At 44.5% G+C, this 23,855-nt stretch overlaps 1 protein-coding gene across 28 annotated transcripts in view; it reads left to right on the top strand.

Annotated features, from left to right (window-relative positions):
• The first annotated feature begins 15,877 nt into the window (after nucleotides 1-15,877).
• smoc1 (SPARC related modular calcium binding 1) overlaps nucleotides 15,878-23,855 on the top strand; it is a 187,416-nt gene continuing 179,438 nt past the window's right edge. For 7 of the 28 annotated variants that reach the window (XM_036955375.2, XM_090211703.1, XM_090211701.1 and 4 more), the window contains exon 1: nucleotides 15,900-16,387. In XM_036955375.2, the coding sequence (XP_036811270.2) occupies nucleotides 16,280-16,387 (108 nt within the window). In that variant the 5' untranslated portion in view covers nucleotides 15,900-16,279. Of the gene's footprint in view, nucleotides 16,388-23,855 lie in introns of all 28 variants that reach the window. The other 21 variants (XM_090211697.1, XM_036955377.2, XM_036955376.2 and 18 more) reach the window with 5 other exon arrangements.

Raw genomic sequence — 23,855 nt, 5'->3', positions numbered from 1 at the left:
TATGGTCTATCTATGGTCTCTGTCTTAAAAAAACCTCTATCTATGGTCTATCTATGGTCTCTGTCTTTAAAAACCTCTATCTATGGTCTATCTATGGTCTCTGTCTTTAAAAACCTCTATCTATGGTCTATCTATGGTCTCTGTCTTAAAAAAACTCTATCTATGGTCTATCTATGGTCTCTGTCTTTAAAAACCTCTATCTATGGTCTATCTATGGTCTCTGTCTTTAAAAACCTCTATCTATGGTCTATCTATGGTCTCTGTCTTTAAAAACCTCTATCTATGGTCTATCTATGGTCTCTGTCTTTAAAAACCTCTATCTATGGTCTATCTATGGTCTCTGTCTTAAAAAAACTCTATCTATGGTCTATCTATGGTCTCTGTCTTAAAAAACCTCTATCTATGGTCTATCTATGGTCTCTGTCTTTAAAAACCTCTATCTATGGTCTATCTATGGTCTCTGTCTTAAAAAAACCTCTATCTATGGTCTATCTATGGTCTCTGTCTTTAAAAACCTCTATCTATGGTCTATCTATGGTCTCTGTCTTTAAAAACCTCTATCTATGGTCTATCTATGGTCTCTGTCTTTAAAAACCTCTATCTATGGTCTATCTATGGTCTCTGTCTTTAAAAACCTCTATCTATGGTCTATCTATGGTCTCTGTCTTAAAAAAACTCTATCTATGGTCTATCTATGGTCTCTGTCTTTAAAAACCTCTATCTATGGTCTATCTATGGTCTCTGTCTTAAAAAAAATCTATCTATGGTCTATCTATGGTCTCTGTCTTTAAAAACCTCTATCTATGGTCTATCTATGGTCTCTGTCTTTAAAAACCTCTATCTATGGTCTATCTATGGTCTCTGTCTTAAAAAAACTCTATCTATGGTCTATCTATGGTCTCTGTCTTTAAAAACCTCTATCTATGGTCTATCTATGGTCTCTGTCTTTAAAAACCTCTATCTATGGTCTATCTATGGTCTCTGTCTTTAAAAACCTCTATCTATGGTCTATCTATGGTCTCTGTCTTAAAAAAACCTCTATCTATGGTCTATCTATGGTCTCTGTCTTTAAAAACCTCTATCTATGGTCTATCTATGGTCTCTGTCTTTAAAAACCTCTATCTATGGTCTATCTATGGTCTCTGTCTTAAAAAAACTCTATCTATGGTCTATCTATGGTCTCTGTCTTTAAAAACCTCTATCTATGGTCTATCTATGGTCTCTGTCTTTAAAAACCTCTATCTATGGTCTATCTATGGTCTCTGTCTTTAAAAACCTCTATCTATGGTCTATCTATGGTCTCTGTCTTAAAAAAACTCTATCTATGGTCTATCTATGGTCTCTGTCTTTAAAAACCTCTATCTATGGTCTATCTATGGTCTCTGTCTTAAAAAAACTCTATCTATGGTCTATCTATGGTCTCTGTCTTTAAAAACCTCTATCTATGGTCTATCTATGGTCTCTGTCTTTAAAAACCTCTATCTATGGTCTATCTATGGTCTCTGTCTTAAAAAAACTCTATCTATGGTCTATCTATGGTCTCTGTCTTAAAAAAACTCTATCTATGGTCTATCTATGGTCTCTGTCTTTAAAAACCTCTATCTATGGTCTATCTATGGTCTCTGTCTTTAAAAACCTCTATCTATGGTCTATCTATGGTCTCTGTCTTTAAAAACCTCTATCTATGGTCTATCTATGGTCTCTGTCTTAAAAAAACCTCTATCTATGGTCTATCTATGGTCTCTGTCTTTAAAAACCTCTATCTATGGTCTATCTATGGTCTCTGTCTTTAAAAACCTCTATCTATGGTCTATCTATGGTCTCTGTCTTAAAAAAAACTCTATCTATGGTCTATCTATGGTCTCTGTCTTAAAAAAACTCTATCTATGGTCTATCTATGGTCTCTGTCTTTAAAAACCTCTATCTATGGTCTATCTATGGTCTCTGTCTTTAAAAACCTCTATCTATGGTCTATCTATGGTCTCTGTCTTTAAAAACCTCTATCTATGGTCTATCTATGGTCTCTGTCTTTAAAAACCTCTATCTATGGTCTATCTATGGTCTCTGTCTTAAAAAAACTCTATCTATGGTCTATCTATGGTCTCTGTCTTTAAAAACCTCTATCTATGGTCTATCTATGGTCTCTGTCTTTAAAAACCTCTATCTATGGTCTATCTATGGTCTCTGTCTTTAAAAACCTCTATCTATGGTCTATCTATGGTCTCTGTCTTTAAAAACCTCTATCTATGGTCTATCTATGATCGCTGTCTTTAAAAACCTCTATCTAAATCTAAATGCCTCTTTTTCAGGACCCTGTCTTTCAAAGATAATTCATAAAAATCAAAATAATGTCACAGATCTATATTGTAAATCTATATTGTAAAGGGTTTAAACACTGTTTCCCATGCTTGTTCAATGAACCATAAATAATTCATGAACATGCACCTGTGGAACGGTCATTAAGACACTAACAGCTTACAGAAGGTAGGCAATTAAGGTCCCAGTTATGAAAACTTAGGACACTAAAGAGGCCTTTCTACTGACTCTGAAAAACACCAAAAGAAAGATGCCCAGGGTCCCTGCTCATCTGTGTGAACATGCCTTAGGCATGCTGCAAGGAGGCATGAGGACTGCAGATGTGGCCTGGGCAATAAATTGCAATGTCAGTACTGTGAGATGACTAAGACAGCCCTACAGGGAGACAGGACGGACAGCTGATCGTCCTCGCAGTGGCAGACCACGTGTAACAACACCTGCACAGGATCGGTACATCCGAACATCACACCTGCGGGACAGGTACAGGATGGCAATAACAACTGCCCGAGTTACACCAGGAACGCACAATCCCTCCGTCAGTGCTCATAGGTTGAGAGAGCCTGGGCTGAGGGCTTGTAGGCCTGTTGTACGGCAGGTCCTCACCAGACATCACAGGCAACAATGTCACCTATGGGCACGTTTATCGTCAAAGGAATGAGCGTTACACCGAGGCCTGTACTCTGGAGCGGGATCGATTTGGAGGTGGAGGGTCCATCATGGTCTGGGGCGGTGTGTCACAGCATCACCGGACTGAGCTTGTTGTCATTGCAGGCAATCTCAACGCTGTGCGTTACAGGGAAGACATTCTCCTCCCTCATGTGGTACCCCTCCTGCAGGCTCATCCTGACATGACTCTCCAGCATGACAATGCCCTCAGCCATACTGCTCGTTCTGTGTGTGATTTCCTGCAAGACAGGAATGTCAGTGTTTTGCCATGGCCACCGAAGAACCCAGATCTCAATCCCATTGAGCACGTCTGGGACCTGTTGGATCGGAGTGTGAGGGCTAGGGCCATTCCTCCCAGAAATGTCCAGGAATTTGCAGGTGCCTTGGTGGAAGAGTGGGGTAACATCTCACAGCAAGAACTGGCAAATCTCGTGCAGTCGATGAGGAGGAGATGCACTGCAGTACTTAATGCAGCTGGTGGCCACACCAGATACTGACTGTTACTTTTGATTTTGACCCCACCCTTTGTTTAGGGACACATTATTTAATTTCCGATAGTCACATGTCTGTGGAACTTGTTTAGTTCATGTCTCAGTTGTTGAATCTTGTTATGTTCGTACAAATATTTACACATGTTAAGTTTGCAGTTGACAGTGAGAGGACATTTCTTTTTTTTACTGAGTTTATATCTCTCTCTTTTTAGAAAACGCTCTCTCTCTATATATATACAGTGCCTTGCGAAAGTATTCGGCCCCCTTGAACTTTGCGACCTTTTGCCACATTTCAGGCTTCAAACATAAAGATATAAAACTGTATTTTTTTGTGAAGAATCAACAACAAGTGGGACACAATCATGAAGTGGAACGACATTTATTGGATATTTCAAACTTTTTTAACAAATCAAAAACTGAAAAATTGGGCGTGCAAAATTATTCAGCCCCCTTAAGTTATACTTTGTAGCGCCACCTTTTGCTGCGATTACAGCTGTAAGTCGCTTGGGGTATGTCTCTATCAGTTTTGCACATCGAGAGACTGACATTTTTTCCCATTCCTCCTTGCAAAACAGCTCGAGCTCAGTGAGGTTGGATGGAGAGCATTTGTGAACAGCAGTTTTCAGTTCTTTCCACAGATTCTCGATTGGATTCAGGTCTGGACTTTGACTTGTCCATTCTAAAACCTGGATATGTTTATTTTTGAACCATTCCATTGTAGATTTTGCTTTATGTTTTGGATCATTGTCTTGTTGGAAGACAAATCTCTGTCCCAGTCTCAGGTCTTTTGCAGACTCCATCAGGTTTTCTTCCAGAATGGTCCTGTATTTGGCTCCATCCATCTTCCCATCAATTTTAACCATCTTCCCTGTCCCTGCTGAAGAAAAGCAGGCCCAAACCATGATGCTGCCACCACCATGTTTGACAGTGGGGATGGTGTGTTCAGGGTGATGAGCTGTGTTGCTTTTACGCCAAACATAACGTTTTGCATTGTTGCCAAAAAGTTCAATTTTGGTTTCATCTGACCAGAGCACCTTCTTCCACATGTTTGGTGTGTCTCCCAGGTGGCTTGTGGCAAACTTTAAACGACACTTTTTATGGATATCTTTAAGAAATGGCTTTCTTCTTGCCACTCTTCCATAAAGGCCAGATTTGTGCAATATACGACTGATTGTTGTCCTATGGACAGTCTCCCACCTCAGCTGTAGATCTCTGCAGTTCATCCAGAGTGATCATGGGCCTCTTGGCTGCATCTCTGATCAGTCTTCTCCTTGTATGAGCTGAAAGTTTAGAGGGACGGCCAGGTCTTGGTAGATTTGCAGTGGTCTGATACTCCTTCCATTTCAATATTATCGCTTGCACAGTGCTCCTTGGGATGTTTAAAGCTTGGGAAATCTTTTTGTATCCAAATCCGGCTTTAAACTTCTTCACAACAGTATCTCGGACCTGCCTGGTGTGTTCCTTGTTCTTCATGATGCTCTCTGCGCTTTTAACGGACCTCTGAGACTATCACAGTGCAGGTGCATTTATACGGAGACTTGATTACACACAGGTGGATTGTATTTATCATCATTAGTCATTTAGGTCAACATTGGATCATTCAGAGATCCTCACTGAACTTCTGGAGAGAGTTTGCTGCACTGAAAGTAAAGGGGCTGAATAATTTTGCACGCCCAATTTTTCAGTTTTTGATTTGTTAAAAAACGTTTGAAATATCTAATAAATGTCGTTCCACTTCATGATTGTGTCCCACTTGTTGTTGATTCTTCACAAAAAAATACAGTTTTATATCTTTATCTTTGAAGCCTGAAATGTGGCAAAAGGTCGCAAAGTTCAAGGGGGCCGAATACTTTCGCAAGGCACTGTATATATATATATATATATATTTTTAGGAAACTCACTCTCTCTCTCTCTCTCTCTCTCTCTCTCTCTCTCTCTCTCTCTATATATATATATATATATATATATATATATTTTTTTTTTAGGAAACTCTACATCTCTGTCTTTTTAGGAAACTCTACATCTGTTCTCACACTTTTTTTGTTGTTGCTGTGTGTTCTCTTGAACAGAACAAAGAAGATGTGATGAGGATGATCTGGTTATTTGAAGAGATTTATTTGTTTGTGGTGTTTGTGTGTTTATGGATGTTTGTCTCGCTGCAGGGCATGTGTCTTTATTAAGGTGTGTGTGTGTGTGTGTGTGTGTGTGGGGGGGGGGGGGGGTTAAATAAGTCATGTGAGTCCAGGTTGCTGCTGTCCAGAAGGCCAGCCTGAGGTCCACGCTGCTCCCTGGATCCAGGAGCAGCCAGTACATGTATCAAATGAAATCCAGATGAGGAACTTTAAAGGGGGAGGGCTTTCTATCTGACCTCACATATTTGTGTTTGAAGTCCCCTCTGTCTGAATACACCCATTGTCTATTATTGGAGAGCCCCCATTTGTCTTGGACCTCCACAGGACACCATTCAACCATCTGAAGAAGTACTTTTGAAATGTTGTGCTGCCTGAAATATCCTGTTGTGCAGGTACAAGTGCATGTATGTTTGCTACATTTGCCTGAATATGATTTTCCACACATATTTTAGTTGAATTGTAGTTCACAAATCCACCAATATGTTACACACAAATGCAAAAGACATTACAACTTTTTGAACTGGGAATGTTGTTTCCAATGTGGGGGTGAAGGACTGGGAATGTTGTTTTCAATGTGGGGGTGAAGGACTGGGAATGTTGTTTTCAATGTCTCTTTGTGCTCATATTTGACAATCCATAAATAATAAATATTTTTTCATTAAACTGAAAAGTCACAGCTGCTCATTAGGAGTCTGTTTTTTTCCCAGGACGGACCCCAGGAAGATTAGCTGTTGGAAAGGCAGCATCAGATAACCCAATCAAGATAAAGAACACTACGATTCTGCACCTCATATGTGTTCACATCAACTCAAAGCTGTTTGTTATGACTCATTAGCAAAGCCACAGCTGGTCATTAATATACAGGTTCTTTTAGACTAAAAAATAGAAGAACACGGTCATTCTGCACGTCATCATATTTGTATTTCTATTCTGTGAACATCTGGTGTGGTTGAATGTTGGTAGTAACTTCCCTGTGGTGTCTGAGGGTGGTGGCCATCCTGTGGTCTCTGTGGGTGGTGGCCATCCTGTGGTCTCTGACGGTGGTGGCCATCCTGTAGTCTCTGAGGGTGGCCATCCTGTGGTCTCTGACGGTGGTGGCCATCCTGTGGTCCCTGAGGGTGGTGGCCATCCTGTGGTCTCTGAGGGTGGTGGCCATCCTGTGGTCTCTGTGGGTGGTGGCCATCCTGTGGTCTCTGACGGTGGTGGCCATCCTGTAGTCTCTGAGGGTGGCCATCCTGTGGTCTATGACGGTGGTGGCCATCCTGTGGTCCCTGAGGGTGGTGGCCATCCTGTGGTCTCTGACGGTGGTGGCCATCCTGTGGTCCCTGAGGGTGGTGGCCATCCTGTGGTCTCTGAGGGTGGTGGCCATCCTGTGGTCTCTGTGGGTGGTGGCCATCCTGTGGTCTCTGACGGTGGTGGCCATCCTGTAGTCTCTGAGGGTGGCCATCCTGTGGTCTATGACGGTGGTGGCCATCCTGTGGTCCCTGAGGGTGGTGGCCATCCTGTGGTCTCTGACGGTGGTGGCCATCCTGTGGTCCCTGAGGGTGGTGGCCATCCTGTGGTCTCTGAGGGTGGTGGCCATCCTGTGGTCTCTGACGGTGGTGGCCATCCTGTAGTCTCTGAGGGTGGCCATCCTGTGGTCTCTGACGGTGGTGGCCATCCTGTGGTCCCTGAGGGTGGTGGCCATCCTGTGGTCTCTGGCGGTGGTGGCCATCCTGTGGTCCCTGAGGGTGGTGGCCATCCTGTGGTCTCTGAGGGTGGTGGCCATCCTGTGGTCTCTGTGGGTGGTGGCCATCCTGTGGTCTCTGACGGTGGTGGCCATCCTGTAGTCTCTGAGGGTGGCCATCCTGTGGTCTCTGACGGTGGTGGCCATCCTGTGGTCCCTGAGGGTGGTGGCCATCCTGTGGTCTCTGACGGTGGTGGCCATCCTGTGGTCCCTGAGGGTGGTGGCCATCCTGTGGTCTCTGAGGGTGGTGGCCATCCTGTGGTCTCTGAGGGTGGTGGCCATCCTGTGGTCTCTGAGGGTGGCCATCCTGTGGTCTCTGACGGTGGTGGCCATCCTGTGGTCCCTGAGGGTGGTGGCCATCCTGTGGTCTCTGACGGTGGTGGCCATCCTGTGGTCCCTGAGGGTGGTGGCCATCCTGTGGTCTCTGAGGGTGGTTGCCATCCTGTGGTCTCTGAGGGTGGCCATCCTGTGGTCTCTGAGGGTGGTGGCCATCCTGTGGTCTCTGAGGGTGGTGGCCATCCTGTGGTCTCTGATGGTGGTGGCCATCCTGTGGTCTCTGAGGGTGGTGGCCATCCTGTGGTCTCTGAGGGTGGTGGCCATCCTGTGGTCTCTGAGAGTAGTGGCCATCCTGTGGTCTCTGAGGGTGGTGGCCATCCTGTGGTCTCTGAGGGTGGTCGCCATCCTGTGGTCTCTGAGGGTGGTGGCCATCCTGTGGTCTCTGAGGGTGGTGGCCATCCTGTGGTCTTTGAGGGTGGCCATCCTGTGGTCTCTGAGGGTGGTCGCCATCCTGTGGTCTCTGAGGGTGGTGACAATCCTGTGGTCTCTGAGGGTGGTGGCCATCCTGTGGTCTCTGAGAGTAGTGGCCATCCTGTGGTCTCTGAGGGTGGTGGCCATCCTGTGGTCTCTGAGGGTGGTGGCCATCCTGTGGTCTCTGAGGGTGGTGGCCATCCTAACCTTTGTGTTTTTGTGGATTAGTCCCAAATGGCACAATGTTCCCTGCATAGGGCACTACTTTTGAACAGGCCCAATAGGACTCTGGACAAAGCCAGAGCACCAGGTAGGGAAAAGGGTGTTATCGTGGACTCAGACCTGTGGCTTGAGACACCTGCTAATTTACTGTGTAATGGTGTGTGTTGGCTGTCAGGGTCGGGGCGCTGACGGACGGGGGACGGGGGGGGATCTGTGGAGGGCCGAGCCAGTAATTGGGGAAGACATTTCTTTTCAGCTTGTTCATTCAATGTGTTTAATCCTGCCAGGCGGTCTTTCAAGCCGGGCCAAATGACAACAGCATTAAGTGTTGAGCCATGCTTACCCTACAACAAGAGAATAACACCACAGTCTCTTTGTTAGGGATGGAGGGGTGGAGGATGGATGAACTAAGAGAGAGCAGAGAAAGGAAAACTAGACAAAAACTGATCTCGTTAAAATTCCGAGAGACACTCCTGTTCTCCATGCACCCACCCACCACCCCCCCCTAATGTCTCCCCTCTCAACTGCTCTCTAACTTCACCTCCTCCTCCTCTAACTAGCTAACAAGAGAACTTCACCTCCTTCCCAACTAGCAAACAGCAGAACTTGACCTCGCCCCAAATAGCTAACAGCAGAACTCCACCTCCTCCTTCCCCTTCACTAGAAAACAGCAGAACTCCACCTCCTCCTCCCCCCAACTAGAAAACAGCAGAACTCAACCTCCTCCACCCCAACTAGCTAACAGCAGAACTTGACCTCCTCACCCCAAATAGCTAACAGCAGATCTCCACCTCCTCCTCCCACCAACTAGAAAACAGCAGAACTCCACCTCATCCACAACTAGCTAACAGCAGAACTTCACCTCCTCTCCAACTAGCTAACAGCAGAACTTCACCTCCTCCTCCCCAACTAGCTAACAGCAGAACTTCACCTCCTCCTCCCAACTAGCTAACAGCAGAACTTCACCCCCCCCCCAAATAGCTAACAGCAGAACTTCACCTCCTCCTCCACAACTAGCTAACAGCAGAACTTCACCTCCTCTCCAACTAGCTAACAGCAGAACTTCACCTCCTCCTCCCCAACTAGCTAACAGCAGAACTCCACCTCCTCCTCCCCAACTAGCTAACAGCAGAACTTCACCTCCTCTCCAACTAACTAACAGCAGAACTTCACCTCCTCCTCCCCAACTAGCTAACAGCAGAACTCCACCTCCTCCTCCCCAACTAGCTAACAGCAGAACTCCACCTACTCCTCCCCAACCAGCTAACAGCAGAACTCCACCTCATCCCCAACTAGCTAACAGCAGAACTTCACCTCCTCTCAACTAGCTAACAGCAGAACTTCACATCCTCCTCCCCAACTAGCTAACAGCAGAACTCCACCTCCTCCTCCCCAACTAGCTAACAGCAGAACTTCACCTCCTCCTCCCCAACTAGCTAACAGCAGAACTCCACCTCCTCCTCCCCAACTAGCTAACAGCAGAACTCCACCTCCTCCTCCCCAACTAGCTAACAGCAGAACTTCACCTCCTCCTCCCCAACTAGCTAACAGCAGAACTCCACCTCCTCCTCCCCAACTAGCTAACAGCAGAACTTCACCTCCTCCTCCCCAACTAGCTAACAGCAGAACTCCACCTCCTCCTCCCCAACTAGCTAACAGCAGAACTCCACCTCCTCCTCCCCAACTAGCTAACAGCAGAACTACACCTCCTCCCCAACTAGCTAACAGCAGAACTTCATCTCCTCCCCAACTAGCTAACAGTAGAACTTCACCTCCTCCCCAACTAGCTAACAGCAGAACTTCACCTCCTCCCCAACTAGCTAACAGCAGAACTTCACCTCCTCCCCAACTAGCTAACAGCAGAACTCCACCTCCTCCCCAACTAGCTAACAGCAGAACTTCACCTCCTCCTCAACTAGCTAACAACAGAACTGCACCTCCTCCCCAACTAGCTAACAGCAGAACCTCACCTCCTCCTCCCCAACTAGCTAACAGCAGAACTCCACCTCCTCCTCCCCAACTAGCTAACAGCAGAACTTCACCTCATCCTCCCCAACTAGCTAACAGCAGAACTCCACCTCCTCCCCAACTAGCTAACAGCAGAACTTCACCTCCTCCTCCCCAACTAGCTAACAGCAGAACTTCACCTCCTCCTCCCCAACTAGCTAACAGCAGAACTTCACCTCCTCCTCCCCAACTAGCTAACAGCAGAACTCCACCTCCTCCTCCCCAACTAGCTAACAGCAGAACTCCACCTCATCCCCAACTAGCTAACAGCAGAACTTCACCTCCTCCTCAACTAGCTAACAGCAGAACTTCACCTCCTCCCCAACTAGCTAACAGCAGAACTTCACCTCCTCCTCCCCAACTAGCTAACAGCAGAACTCCACCTCCTCCCCAACTAGCTAACAGCAGAACTTCACCTCCTCCCCAACTAGCTAACAGCAGAACTTCACCTCCTCCTCCCCAACTAGCTAACAGCAGAACTCCACCTCCTCCCCAACTAGCTAACAGCAGAACTTCACCTCCTCCCCAACTAGCTAACAGCAGAACTTCACATCCTCCCCCAACTAGCTAACAGCAGAACTTCACCTCCTCCCCAACTAGCTAACAGCAGAACTTAACCTCCTCCTCCCCAACTAGCTAACAGCATAACTTCACCTCCTCTCCAACTAGCTAACAGCAGAACTTCACCTCCTCCTCCCCAACTAGCTAACAGCAGAACTTCACCTCCTCTCCAACTAGCTAACAGCAGAACTTCACCTCATCCCCAACTAGCTAACAGCAGAACTTCACCTCCTCCTCCCCAACTAGCTAACAGCAGAACTCCACCTCCTCCTCCCCAACTAGCTAACAGCAGAACTTCACCTCCCCTCCAACTAGCTAACAGCAGAACTTCTCCTCCTCCTCCCAAATAGCTAACAGCAGAACTCCACCTCCTCCTCCCCAACTAGCTAACAGCAGAACTTCACCTCCTCCTCCCCAACTAGCTAACAGCAGAACTCCACCTCCTCCCCCCAACTAGCTAACAGCAGAACTCCACCTCCTCCTCCCCAACTAGCTAACAGCAGAACTTCTCCTCCTCCTCCCCAACTAGCTAACAGCAGAACTTCCCCACCTCCTCCTCCCCAACTAGCTAACAGCAGAACTCCACCTCCTCCTCCCCCCAACTAGCTAACAGTAGAACTTCACCTCCTCCCCCCAACTAGCTAACAGCAGAACTCCACCTCCTCCTCCCCAACTAGCTAACATCAAAACTCCAACTCCTCCCTCAACTTGTTCCCAGCAGAACATCACGCATCCAGACCCAGGTTAATCAGGGCACAAGTGGACTGGCTGGTGTAGTGCTCCAGAGCCAGCCAGTCCTACCTCTCTTCTCCCAGCTACAATCTAACAGAGGTGTGGATCTTCTGCTCTTCTCTTGGCTCTGTACTGACAGACAGACTCACTACGTTCGGATTAACAAGGTCTCTCACTCTATTACCTTTCCCTTTCTTTTCTCCCTCCATTTCCCTTTCCTGTTTCCATCCCGACTTCGTCCACATCTCCCCACTGCACAATTGTTTCTCAGACTCATGACAAAATATGTTGAGTAGCAGGAAATAAGCTAAAAGATTCTTGAAAGTCAGGACAATCTTTGTCTCGCAGGGAAACTTCATTTTCATATTTTTAAAAAATATATAGATTTTGTTGCACTATTTTTTTTAGCTTGAAATGAACATTTAGGGGAACTTTATAAGGGTTATAACAATTTCGATTTATTTTTCTAAATACTTTGATATGTTAATTTCCATGTTAGCTCTATGCCTGGAAATGCCCTGACCTGGAGCAAAGGATCCCAATTTCAAACTCTCCAAAAAAGTATTTAAAATAAAAAAACAACTGTTAATAATGGATATTAACTGAAACATTTTCTTATGTAGTTTCTTCCAATAGCCCTCTTTGACTTGCAAGGATACTTTATCTCAACACTTTGATTCCCTAAAAGATGTGTACATATACATTTGGTGAACAGTCAGATTGGTCTAAAATCCTAAATGAATCAGGAATGTGCAGGGTCACCTATACCATAAGGACCCCTTATGTCCTCATTACATCTAGAGCAATAAGACACCTCATGGTCTGGAATGTTCTCTACTGTTGATAGATTTAAACAAATGATATTGGAATCACCATGGTCACAACCATAAACTGTCAGCTCCATCTCCCTGATAGATTAAGATGTGAATTTGTAGTTCAAATATGTTACATTTAATTAGGTTTAAGATTCATAAATCAACTGAGGAAAAATGACATTTTTTTTTAATTTTTTTTATTTTACCTTTATTTAACCAGGCAAGTCAGTTAAGAACAAATTCTTATTTTCAATGACGGCCTGGGAACAGTGGGTTAACTGCCTGTTCAGGGGCAGAACGACAGATTTGTACCTTGTCAGCTCGGGGGTTTGAACTCACAACCTTCCGGTTACTAGTCCAACGCTCTAACCACTAGGCTACCCTGCCGCGGCTACCCATTACTGTGTATACCACTTGAACGAAGAAGAAAGAAAAGTACAATGTTTGTCAACTCCGTAAAACATAAACTCCGTCAGAGTGCTGAAAGATCTGAAAAAAATGGTTTGTAATTGAACTTTTTTTTTTTTTTTAGGAAAATAAATATGTCCGTTTTGAGTATCTGTTGTCAACTCAGTCAATATTTTTTGGGGAGGTCAATATAGAAAAGATTCTATTTGTATCACTGTTCTGCAACATATGTCTAAACAAGCGATAATGTTTGCTTTATAAGTGTTGTTTTATATTCTATGTTATGCTATGAAATTAGCCTTGGACCTGGCGGGGGGCGGGGCCTGCAAAACAACGTTATGCCACTGGCTGACACACACAGAAATCATTAATCCTGACCTTAATTGTGCCAATTCAGACTTCTCAATAGCTCTAATTACAAGGCTCTTCAGTGAAGACTCAGAAAGCCGCTCAACTGTAACAGAGGAATAATATCTATAGGAACAAAGACTGGTGCAGTGTGGGAGGGGTGGTAAACAGACGGCCCTTTTCAGATCTTTAAAGGCTTGTTCCTCTGTGTGTGTGTTCAACTCTGTGTGTGTGTTCCTCTGTGTGTTCCTCTGCGTATGTGTGTTCCTCTGCGTATGTGTGTACCTCTGTGTGTGTACCTCTGTGTGTGTGTTCCTCTGTGTGTGTGTTTCTCAGTGTGTGTGTGTTCCTCTGTGTGTGTGTGTTCCTCTGTGTGTGTGTGTGTGTGTGTGTGTGTTCCTCAGTGTGTGTGTATTCCTCTGTGTGTGTGTGTGTGTGTGTGCGTGCGCGTGTGCGTGTGTGTGCGTGTGTGTGTGTGTGTGCGTGTGCGTGTGACTGTGAGGAGTGTTGAAGCAGGACTAATCACTCTGCTGCCACCAGGTCACTAAGAACACACGTCGATTTCGGACGTTTGAAAAGATCCCGAGGACGTCAATAAATGCTGTCCTCGGGCGATCACAAAAAATAACTCTAAAACAGTGGCATAGCACTGGACTCCAACTCACTCATGCTCATGCTTTTTAGACCACAGTGCCACAGACACTCACAATGATCAAGCAAGCAGGGAGACGATACTGAAACAGTGCATTTTGTTTGAATAATTAGTTTTCTGCTTTCCCCAAACCATAGCCTTAACCTTAACCCCTTTGAATGAATACCTAAACTTAAGCCCTGTGAGTTGATTCTGTTTTAACCCTGCAACCACGTAGAATTAAAGGGTCAAAAATCGATGTTCATCCATTTACGTCAAATCCCGAAGTGAAACTATGAGATCAGGTTGGCTGCTTCACTCACTCAACCTCTCTCTCTCTCTCTCCCGCTCTCTCTCTGTGTCTCTCTGTGTCTCTCTGTGTCTGTCTGTCTGTCTGTCTGTCTGTCTGTCTGTCTCTCTCTCTCTCTCTCTCTCTCCCGCTCTCTCTCTGTCTGTCTGTCTGCCTGTCTGTCTGTCTGTCTGTCTGTCTGTCTGTCTGTCTGTCTGTCTCTCTCTCTCTCTCTCTCTCTCTCTCTCTCTCTCCCGCTCTCTCTCTCTCTGTCTGTCTGTCTGTCTGTCTGTCTGTCTGTCTGTCTGTCTGTCTGTCTGTCTGTCTGTCTGTCTGTCTGTTTGTCTGTCTGTCTGTCTGTCTCTCTCTCTCTCTCTCTCTTTCTCCCAATCACTCTCTCTCTCTCTCTCTCTCTCTTTCTCTCTCTCATTCTCTCTCTTTCTCTCTCTCATTCTCTCTCTCTTCCTCTCTCTCTCTCTATCTCTCTCTCTTTCTCTCAATCACTCTCTCTCTTTCTCTCAATCACACTTTCTCTCTCATTCTCTCTCTCTTTCTCTCAATCACACTCTATCTGTCATTCCCTCTCGCTCTCTCTCTCTCTCTCTCATTCTCTCTCTCCCTCTCTCAATTCAATTCAATTCAATTTAGGGCTTTATTGGCATGGGAAACATGTGTTAACATTGCCAAAGCAAGTGAGGTTGAGAACATATAAAGTGAAATAAAGAATAAAAATTAACAGTAAACATTACACATTCAAAACAATAAAGACATTACAAATGTCATATTATATATATACAGTGTTTTAGCAATGTACAAATGGTCTCTCTCTTACTCATTCTCTCTCTTTCTCTCTCTCTCTCTCTCTCTCTCTCTCTCTCTCTTTCTCTTTTACTTTCTCTCTCACTTCAATCTTCCATTATGATAATCTACAACCTTTGATTATATATTTTTATTTGGGGGTCTTTCTTTAGGCACATATGGTTGTAGAAACGAGTGTGTGCACGCATTTTAGTGTCTGTAATTTGATGCTCTGTTTACCATTTGCATGCACACTGACATCACACAGCGGCTCAGTCTATCCCGCATGCTGTTTTCAGACAGAGCTAAATCCAGGATAGAAGAGGGGGAAAGAAAGAGGTGAATTATGAGAAATGACTCGAAGAACAAGAACAAGAAGAGGATATAGATAGCTGATTGTGTCCTATCAGCTCCCCAGCCCCCCCCCCCCCCCCAAATAAATGAAATGAAGGGGAAAAAAAGTACCCCAAAAAAACATAAAGAATCGCAAATACAATGTCACTTATTAGTGCATTCTTAATTTGTTTTGTAACAGATAAAAACAGGTTGAGATAAACAAATAAAAAGGTATGTCTGTCTGTCTGTCTGTCTGTCTGTCGCAGGTCTGTCTGTCTGTCTGTCGCAGGTCTGTCTGTCTGTCTGTCTGTCTGTCTGTCGCAGGTCTGTCTGTCTGTCTGTCTGTCTGTCGCAGGTCTGTCTGTCTGTCTGTCTGTCTGTCTGTCTGTCTGTCGCAGGTCTGTCTGTCTGTCTGTCTGGCTGGCTGTCTGTCTGTCTGTCTGTCTGTCTGTCTGTCTGTCTGTCTGTTTGTCTGTCTGTCTGTCTGTCTGTCTGTCTGTCTGTCTGTCTGTCTGTCTGTCTCTTAGGGCCGTTAGTACTGGTGGGTGTGAGAAATTAGTCGTCTATTAAGAGGGGCGGAGTCTCCTTCCCTACTTCGCAGCTGTTATTGGATCTACAAAGTGTCAGTCAATGCCGCTACCCCCCCCCCCCCCCCCTTCTTTGTTTATAAAGTCAGCGACAATTGATGCAGCGAACGGTACTTTAACCTGTAGTCTACACATCAGGATGATCAGCTGGTCAGCGCGCTGTGGATCAAATCTGTCACTATGGTGACCGTCAGCGCATAAAAGTCCATTATACCGGCGGCACTATGTGAATATAGTGTAAATTTTCTCTCAGCATCTTGAATAAGCAACTAAAGGAACAACTGTGGAGGAGAGGGATTTTTTTTTTTGTTGGGGGGGGGAAAAGCTCTTTCTACCATTTGGAACTTGTTTTGTTTGTTGGTGAAACGTGTTTTAGGCATCAGTCCCAGTTGACTGGGAGTTTAAAGAACAAACTCATTTACAACAAACTCGCCCAAACTCTCTTATAGTCTCAACTGCGACAGTCAATGATGTTCATCCGAAGCTTCGTTTTTGTAACTTTTTCTCATTATTTCGTACTTCTGTTGATGTGTCATCTCCCTCGGGCGTCCGCTCAGAAGTCCACCGGTCCACGGGTGAGTTGCAAGTTTTACTTGTTGACCAAAAATAATAATAAGAGTTATTGTTGCAGTTTTTTTTTTTGCAAGTGACATTAACCCTATCAAAACATCCGCCCTTTATTCTAAAATATTCCGTGTTAAATGATAGTGCTGGCTCTAAGTGTGTAGACAAGGCAACTCTTTCCATTTTACAAATTAAATATCAAAACTGACCCCGCAAATTAACTGGAAGCTTTAAGTGGCTTTTTCTTTGTCAAAATATGTTGACAGCGTAGCATGTAAATGATGACTGACTTGTCAAAAATAGGCATTTCTTTGTTGCCGTTTGTGATTTTGTTCCAGCGCCGTAACACATTCCCCTTGGAGGTAGTTGGATACGTTCACACAGGTGTCTGTCTACGGGTCATGTTAGAGTAGCCGCTTTGGTTTGCTTGTCTCAGGGCGATCATAGGGAAGGTTAGGCAAGCTTGGATTTCGGGACGTTAGAGAGAGGTAATAGACGAGATGACATGGTGATGGTAGTTAGTTCAGTAGCATACTGTAAGACCATACTAATAGTTAGTTCAGTAGCATACTGTAAGACCATACTAATAGTTAGTTCAGTAGCATACTGTAAGACCATACTGTAGTTAGTTCAGTAGCATACTGTAAGACCATACTAATAGTTAGTTCAGTAGCATACCGTAAGACCATACTAATAGTTAGTTCAGTAGCATACTGGAAGACCATACTAATAGTTAGTTCAGTAGCATACTGTAAGACCATACTAATAGTTCAGTAGCATACTGTAAGACCATACTAATAGTTAGTTCAGTAGCATACTGTAAGACCATACTGTAGTTAGTTCAGTAGCATACTGTAAGACCATACTAATAGTTAGTTCAGTAGCATACTGTAAGACCATACTAATAGTTAGTTCAGTAGCATACTGTAAGACCATACTAATAGTTAGTTCAGTAGCATACTGTAAGACCATACTAATAGTTAGTTCAGTAGCATACCGTAAGACCATACTAATAGTTAGTTCAGTAGCATACTGTAAGACCATACTAATAGTTCAGTAGCATACTGTAAGACCATACTGTAGTTAGTTCAGTAGCATACTGTAAGACCATACTAATAGTTCGTTCAGTAGCATACTGGAAGACCATACTAATAGTTCAGTAGCATACTGTAAGACCATACTAATAGTTAGTTCAGTAGCATACTGTAAGACCATACTAATAGTTCAGTAGCATACTGTAAGACCATACTGTAGTTAGTTCAGTAGCATACTGTAAGACCATACTAATAGTTAGTTCAGTAGCATACTGTAAGACCATACCAATAGTTCAGTAGCATACTGTAAGACCATACTAATAGTTAGTTCAGTAGCATACTGGAAGACCATACTAATAATTAGTTCAGTAGCATACTGTAAGACCATACTAATAGTTCAGTAGCATACTGTAAGACCATACTAATAGTTCAGTAGCATACTGTAAGACCATACTAATAGTTAGTTCAGTAGCATACTGTAAGACCATACTAATAGTTCAGTAGCATACTGTAAGACCATACTAATAGTTCAGTAGCATACTGTAAGACCATACTGTAGTTAGTTCAGTAGCATACTGTAAGACCATACTAATAGTTCAGTAGCATACTGTAAGACCATACTAATAGTTCGTTCAGTAGCATACTGTAAGACCATACTAATAGTTCAGTAGCATACTGTAAGACCATACTAATAGTTAGTTCAGTAGCATACTGGAAGACCATACTAATAGTTCAGTAGCATACTGTAAGACCATACTGTAGTTAGTTCAGTAGCATACTGTAAGACCATACTAATAGTTAGTTCAGTAGCATACTGTAAGACCATACTAATAGTTAGTTCAGTAGCATTTTTTTTTTTTAATTTTTTACCTTTATTTAACCAGGCAAGTCAGTTAAGAACAAATTCTTATTTTCAATGACGGCCTGGGAACAGTGGGTTAACTGCCTGTTCAGGGGCAGAACGACAGATTTGTACCTTGTCAGCTCGGGGGTTTGAACTCGCAACCTTCCGGTTACTAGTCCAACGCTCTAACCACTAGGCTACTGTAAGACCGTACTAATAGTTAGTTCAGTAGCATACTGGAAGACCATACTGTAGGTTAGTTAGTTTAGTGACATCATACTCTGTAGTTAGTTTAGTAAAATCATACTCTGTAGTTAGTTAAGTAAAATCATACTCTGTAGTTAGTTTAGCAATATCATACTCGGTAGTTAGTTTAGTCATATCATACTCTGTAGTTAGTTTAGTCATATCATACTCAGTAGTTAGTTTAGTCATATCATACTCTGTAGTTAGTTTAGTAATATCATACTCAGTAGTTAGTTTACTAATATCACACTGTAGTTAGTTTAGTAGTGTCATACTCTGTAGTTAGTTTAATGGGAAATGTAATGTTAGGAACTTCGTACTCATCAGTGGATCTGGGTGTCATTTATAGATGGAATAAAACACCTATTGGGTTATATCAGTCTATGCCATTATTATATAACAACGACAGAAGTGCATTACATTGCTGAGATTATTATTATCTGACCCTGTTGGTCATCTATGAACGCTTGAACATCTTGGCCATGTTCTGTTATAATCTCCTGTTGGTCATCTATGAACGCTTGAACATCTTGGCCATGTTCTGTTATAATCTCCTGTTGGTCATCTATGAACGCTTGAACATCTTGGCCATGTTCTGTTATAATCTCCTGTTGGTCATCTATGAACGCTTGAACATCTTGGCCATGTTCTGTTATAATCTCCTGTTGGTCATCTATGAACGCTTGAACATCTTGGCCATGTTCTGTTATAATCTCCTGTTGGTCATCTATGAACATTTGAACATCTTGGCCATGTTCTGTTATAATCTCCTGTTGGTCATCTATGAACGCTTGAACATCTTGGCCATGTTCTGTTATAATCTCCTGTTGGTCATCTATGAACATTTGAACATCTTGGCCGTGTTCTGTTATAATCTCCTGTTGGTCATCTATGAACGCTTGAACATCTTGGCCATGTTCTGTTATAATCTCCTGCTGGTCATCTATGAACATTTGAACATCTTGGCCATGTTCTGTTATAATCTCCTGCTGGTCATCTATGAACGCTTGAACATCTTGGCCATGTTCTGTTATAATCTCCTGTTGGTCATCTATGAACATTTGAACATCTTGGCCGTGTTCTGTTATAATCTCCTGTTGGTCATCTATGAACATTTGAACATCTTGGCCATGTTCTGTTATAATCTCCTGTTGGTCATCTATGAACGCTTGAACATCTTGGCCATGTTCTGTTATAATCTCCTGTTGGTCATCTATGAACATTTGAACATCTTGGCCATGTTCTGTTATAATCTCCTGTTGGTCATCTATGAACATTTGAACATCTTGGCCATGTTCTGTTATAATCTCCTGTTGGTCATCTATGAACATTTGAACATCTTGGCCATGTTCTGTTATAATCTCCTGTTGGTCATCTATGAACATTTGAACATCTTGGCCATGTTCTGTTATAATCTCCTGCTGGTCATCTATGAACATTTGAACATCTTGGCCATGTTCTGTTATAATCTCCTGCTGGTCATCTATGAACATTTGAACATCTTGGCCATGTTCTGTTATAATCTCCTGTTGGTCATCTATGAACATTTGAACATCTTGGCCATGTTCTGTTATAATCTCCTGTTGGTCATCTATGAACATTTGAACATCTTGGCCATGTTCTGTTATAATCTCCTGCTGGTCATCTATGAACATTTGAACATCTTGGCCATGTTCTGTTATAATCTCCACCCGGTACAGCCAGAAGAGGACTGGCCACCCCACATAGCGTGGTTCCTCTCTAGGTTTATAATCTCCACCCGGCACAGCCAGAAGAGGACTGGCCACCCCACATAGCCTGGTTCCTCTCTAGGTTTATAATCTCCACCCAGCACAGCCAGAAGAGGACTGGCCACCCCACATAGCGTGGTTCCTCTCTAGGTTTATAATCTCCACCCGGCACAGCCAGAAGAGGACTGGCCACCCCACATAGCGTGGTTCCTCTCTAGGTTTATAATCTCCACCCGGCACAGCCAGAAGAGGACTGGCCACCCCTCAGAGCCTGGTTCCTCTCTAGGTTTATAATCTCCACCCGGCACAGCCAGAAGAGGACTGGCCACCCCTCAGAGCCTGGTTCCTCTCTAGGTTTATAATCTCCACCTGGCACAGCCAGAAGAGGACTGGCCACCCCTCAGAGCCTGGTTCCTCTAGGTTTATAATCTCCACCCGGCACAGCCAGAAGAGGACTGGCCACCCCTCAGAGCCTGGTTCCTCTCTAGGTTTATAATCTCCACCCGGCACAGCCAGAAGAGGACTGGCCACCCCTCAGAGCCTGGTTCCTCTCTAGGTTTATAATCTCCACCCGGCACAGCCAGAAGAGGACTGGCCACCCCTCAGAGCCTGGTTCCTCTCTAGGTTTATAATCTCCACCCGGCACAGCCAGAAGAGGACTGGCCACCCCTCAGAGCCTGGTTCCTCTCTAGGTTTATAATCTCCACCCGGTACAGCCAGAAGAGGACTGGCCACCCCACATAGCGTGGTTCCTCTCTAGGTTTATAATCTCCACCCGGCACAGCCAGAAGAGGACTGGCCACCCCTCAGAGCCTGGTTCCTCTCTAGGTTTATAATCTCCACCCGGCACAGCCAGAAGAAGACTGGCCACCCCTCATAGCCTGGTTCCTCTCTAGGTTTATAATCTCCACCCGGCACAGCCAGAAGAGGACTGGCCACCCCTCAGAGCCTGGTTCCTCTCTAGGTTTATAATCTCCACCCGGCACAGCCAGAAGAGGACTGGCCACCCCTCAGAGCCTGGTTCCTCTCTAGGTTTATAATCTCCACCCGGCACAGCCAGAAGAAGACTGGCCACCCCTCATAGCCTGGTTCCTCTCTAGGTTTATAATCTCCACCCGGCACAGCCAGAAGAGGACTGGCCACCCCTCAGAGCCTGGTTCCTCTCTAGGTTTATAATCTCCACCCGGCACAGCCAGAAGAGGACTGGCCACCCCTCAGAGCCTGGTTCCTCTCTAGGTTTATAATCTCCACCTGGCACAGCCAGAAGAGGACTGGCCACCCCTCAGAGCCTGGTTCCTCTCTAGGTTTCTTCCTAGGTTTTGGCCTTTCTAGGGAGTTTTTCCTAGCCACCGTGCTTCTACACCTGCATTGCTTGCTGTTTGGTGTTTTAGGCTGGGTTTCTGTACAGCACTTTGAGATATCAGCTGATGTAAGAAGGGCTTTATAAATACATTTGATTGATTGATTGTTATATTGGTAGTGGACATATTGGTTGATATTGTATTTTGTTCTTCCTGCAAAATAACCTGTAGAGTGTAGATGTATGGTCAGTGGGTTGTCTGTGGAGTGAAGTGTAGTGGTGTTTTGTGTAGATGTATGGTCAGTGGGTTGTCTGTGGAGTGAAGTGTAGTGGTGTTTTGTGTAGATGTATGGTCAGTGGGTTGTCTGTGGAGTGAAGTGTAGTGGTGTTTTGTGTAGATGTGTGTTCAGTGGGTTGTTTGTGGAGTGAAGTGTAGTGGTGTTTTGTGTAGATGTGTGTTCAGTGGGTTGTCTGTGGAGTGAAGTGTAGTGGTGTTTTGTGTAGATGTGTGTTCAGTGGGTTGTTTGTGGAGTGAAGTGTAGTGGTGTTTTGTGTAGATGTGTGTTCAGTGGGTTGTCTGTGGAGTGAAGTGTAGTGGTGTTTTGTGTAGATGTGTGTTCAGTGGGTTGTTTGTGGAGTGAAGTGTAGTGGTGTTTTGTGTAGATGTGTGTTCAGTGGGTTGTTTGTGGAGTGAAGTGTAGTGGTGTTTTGTGTAGATGTATGGTCAGTGGGTTGTCTGTGGAGTGAAGTGTAGTGGTGTTTTGTGTAGATGTGTGTTCAGTGGGTTGTTTGTGGAGTGAAGTGTAGTGGTGTTTTGTGTAGATGTATGGTCAGTGGGTTGTCTGTGGAGTGAAGTGTAGTGGTGTTTTGTGTAGATGTGTGTTCAGTGGGTTGTTTGTGGAGTGAAGTGTAGTGGTGTTTTGTGTAGAGTGTAGATGTGTGTTCAGTGAATTTGAAGTGTAGTGGTGTTTTGTGTGTGACTCCGTGATGAGCAGACAGAGTGTCTCTTTCTCTCTCTCCCTCACTGTTTGGATTCCCTCTTATCTGTGTAGAACAATTTGTAACTCTCAAGGGTGGTTCTCTGTATGCTACCTCTCAAGAGCTCTCTGTCTCGCTCTCTCTACTACCCTCCCCTCCCCTCTCTCTCTTTCTCTCTCTCTACTACCCTCCCCTCCCTTTCTCTTTCTCTCTCTCTACTACCATCCCTTCTCTCTCTCTCTACTACCCTCCCTTCTCTTTCTGTCTCTCTGTCTCTCTCTCTACTACCCCCCCTTTCTCTCTGTCTCTCTGTCTCTATCTCTACTACCCTCCCCTCTCTCTCTCTCTCTCTCTCTCTCTCTCTCCTTCTCTCTCTCTCTACTACCCCCCTTCTCTCTCTCTCTACTACTCTCACTACTCTGTCTCTCTGTCTCTATCTCTACTACCCTCCCCCCTCTCTCTCTCTCTCTCTCTCTCTCTTTCTCTCTCTCTACTACCCCCCTTCTCTCTCTCTCTACTACTCTCACTACTCTGTCTCTCTGTCTCTATCTCTACTACCCTCCCCCCTCTCTCTCTCTCGCTCTCTCTTTCTCTCTCTCTCTACTACCCCCCTTCTCTCTCTCTCTACTACTCTCACTACTCTGTCTCTCTGTCTCTCTCTCTTTCATAAGTGTCCATCATGCTAGCTAGTCAAACTGAGGAACAAGGATCCTGAGAAGAGGGGAGGGAGAGAGGAGAAGAACGGTGTGGAAGCTACAGATGAGCTCTTAGAACGCCTGCCATGTTAGTTCCTTTACTCTCTAAATGTCAGCAATGTACCAATACGACAGTGCCTCCTCCGACAGTTCCCTCTGAAGTGACCTGCTGTAAACAAATCAAAACAGAGCAGCGAATTGAAGATGTTTTTAGTGTTTAGGATAATGTATGTGAAAGTCTGTACTCTTTTGTGGCGACAACATATCGCATATCTACTTTCACTGGACATCTTCATAGGTTTAAAAAAAATAAAAAAAATTAAACGAGCAGAAATAAAGGCTACGGAGGAGAAAATGGTCTCGGGAACATTCAGACAGAAACCGCATTGGCCCAACTCTCTATAAAGATGACTGGGTCAGGGTTGGTGAGGGTGAGATGTGTTCAGATGGAGCCTGTTATATTTGTAGTCAGAAGGGTGGAGGAATAGAGGATGACTCAGGCACCCTATACAGACACTGGCCAAATGTAGTGTTAGGGAATAGGGTCCATGGATCCTTCATCCTCTGATTCGTCTTAGACACTCAACCAATTTAATGTGTTACAATCTTTAAAGCAGAAGCCTGAATATAATTACACACAGACACTGGCACT

The sequence above is a fragment of the Oncorhynchus mykiss genome, chromosome 19 (genome assembly GCF_057628025.1).
Source record: "Oncorhynchus mykiss isolate SJ-2025 chromosome 19, ASM5762802v1, whole genome shotgun sequence".
Classification (NCBI taxonomy): Eukaryota; Metazoa; Chordata; class Actinopteri; order Salmoniformes; family Salmonidae; genus Oncorhynchus; species Oncorhynchus mykiss.
The sequence above is the reverse complement of the archived record's forward strand: the minus strand, read 5'-3'. Positions and strand labels throughout refer to the sequence as shown.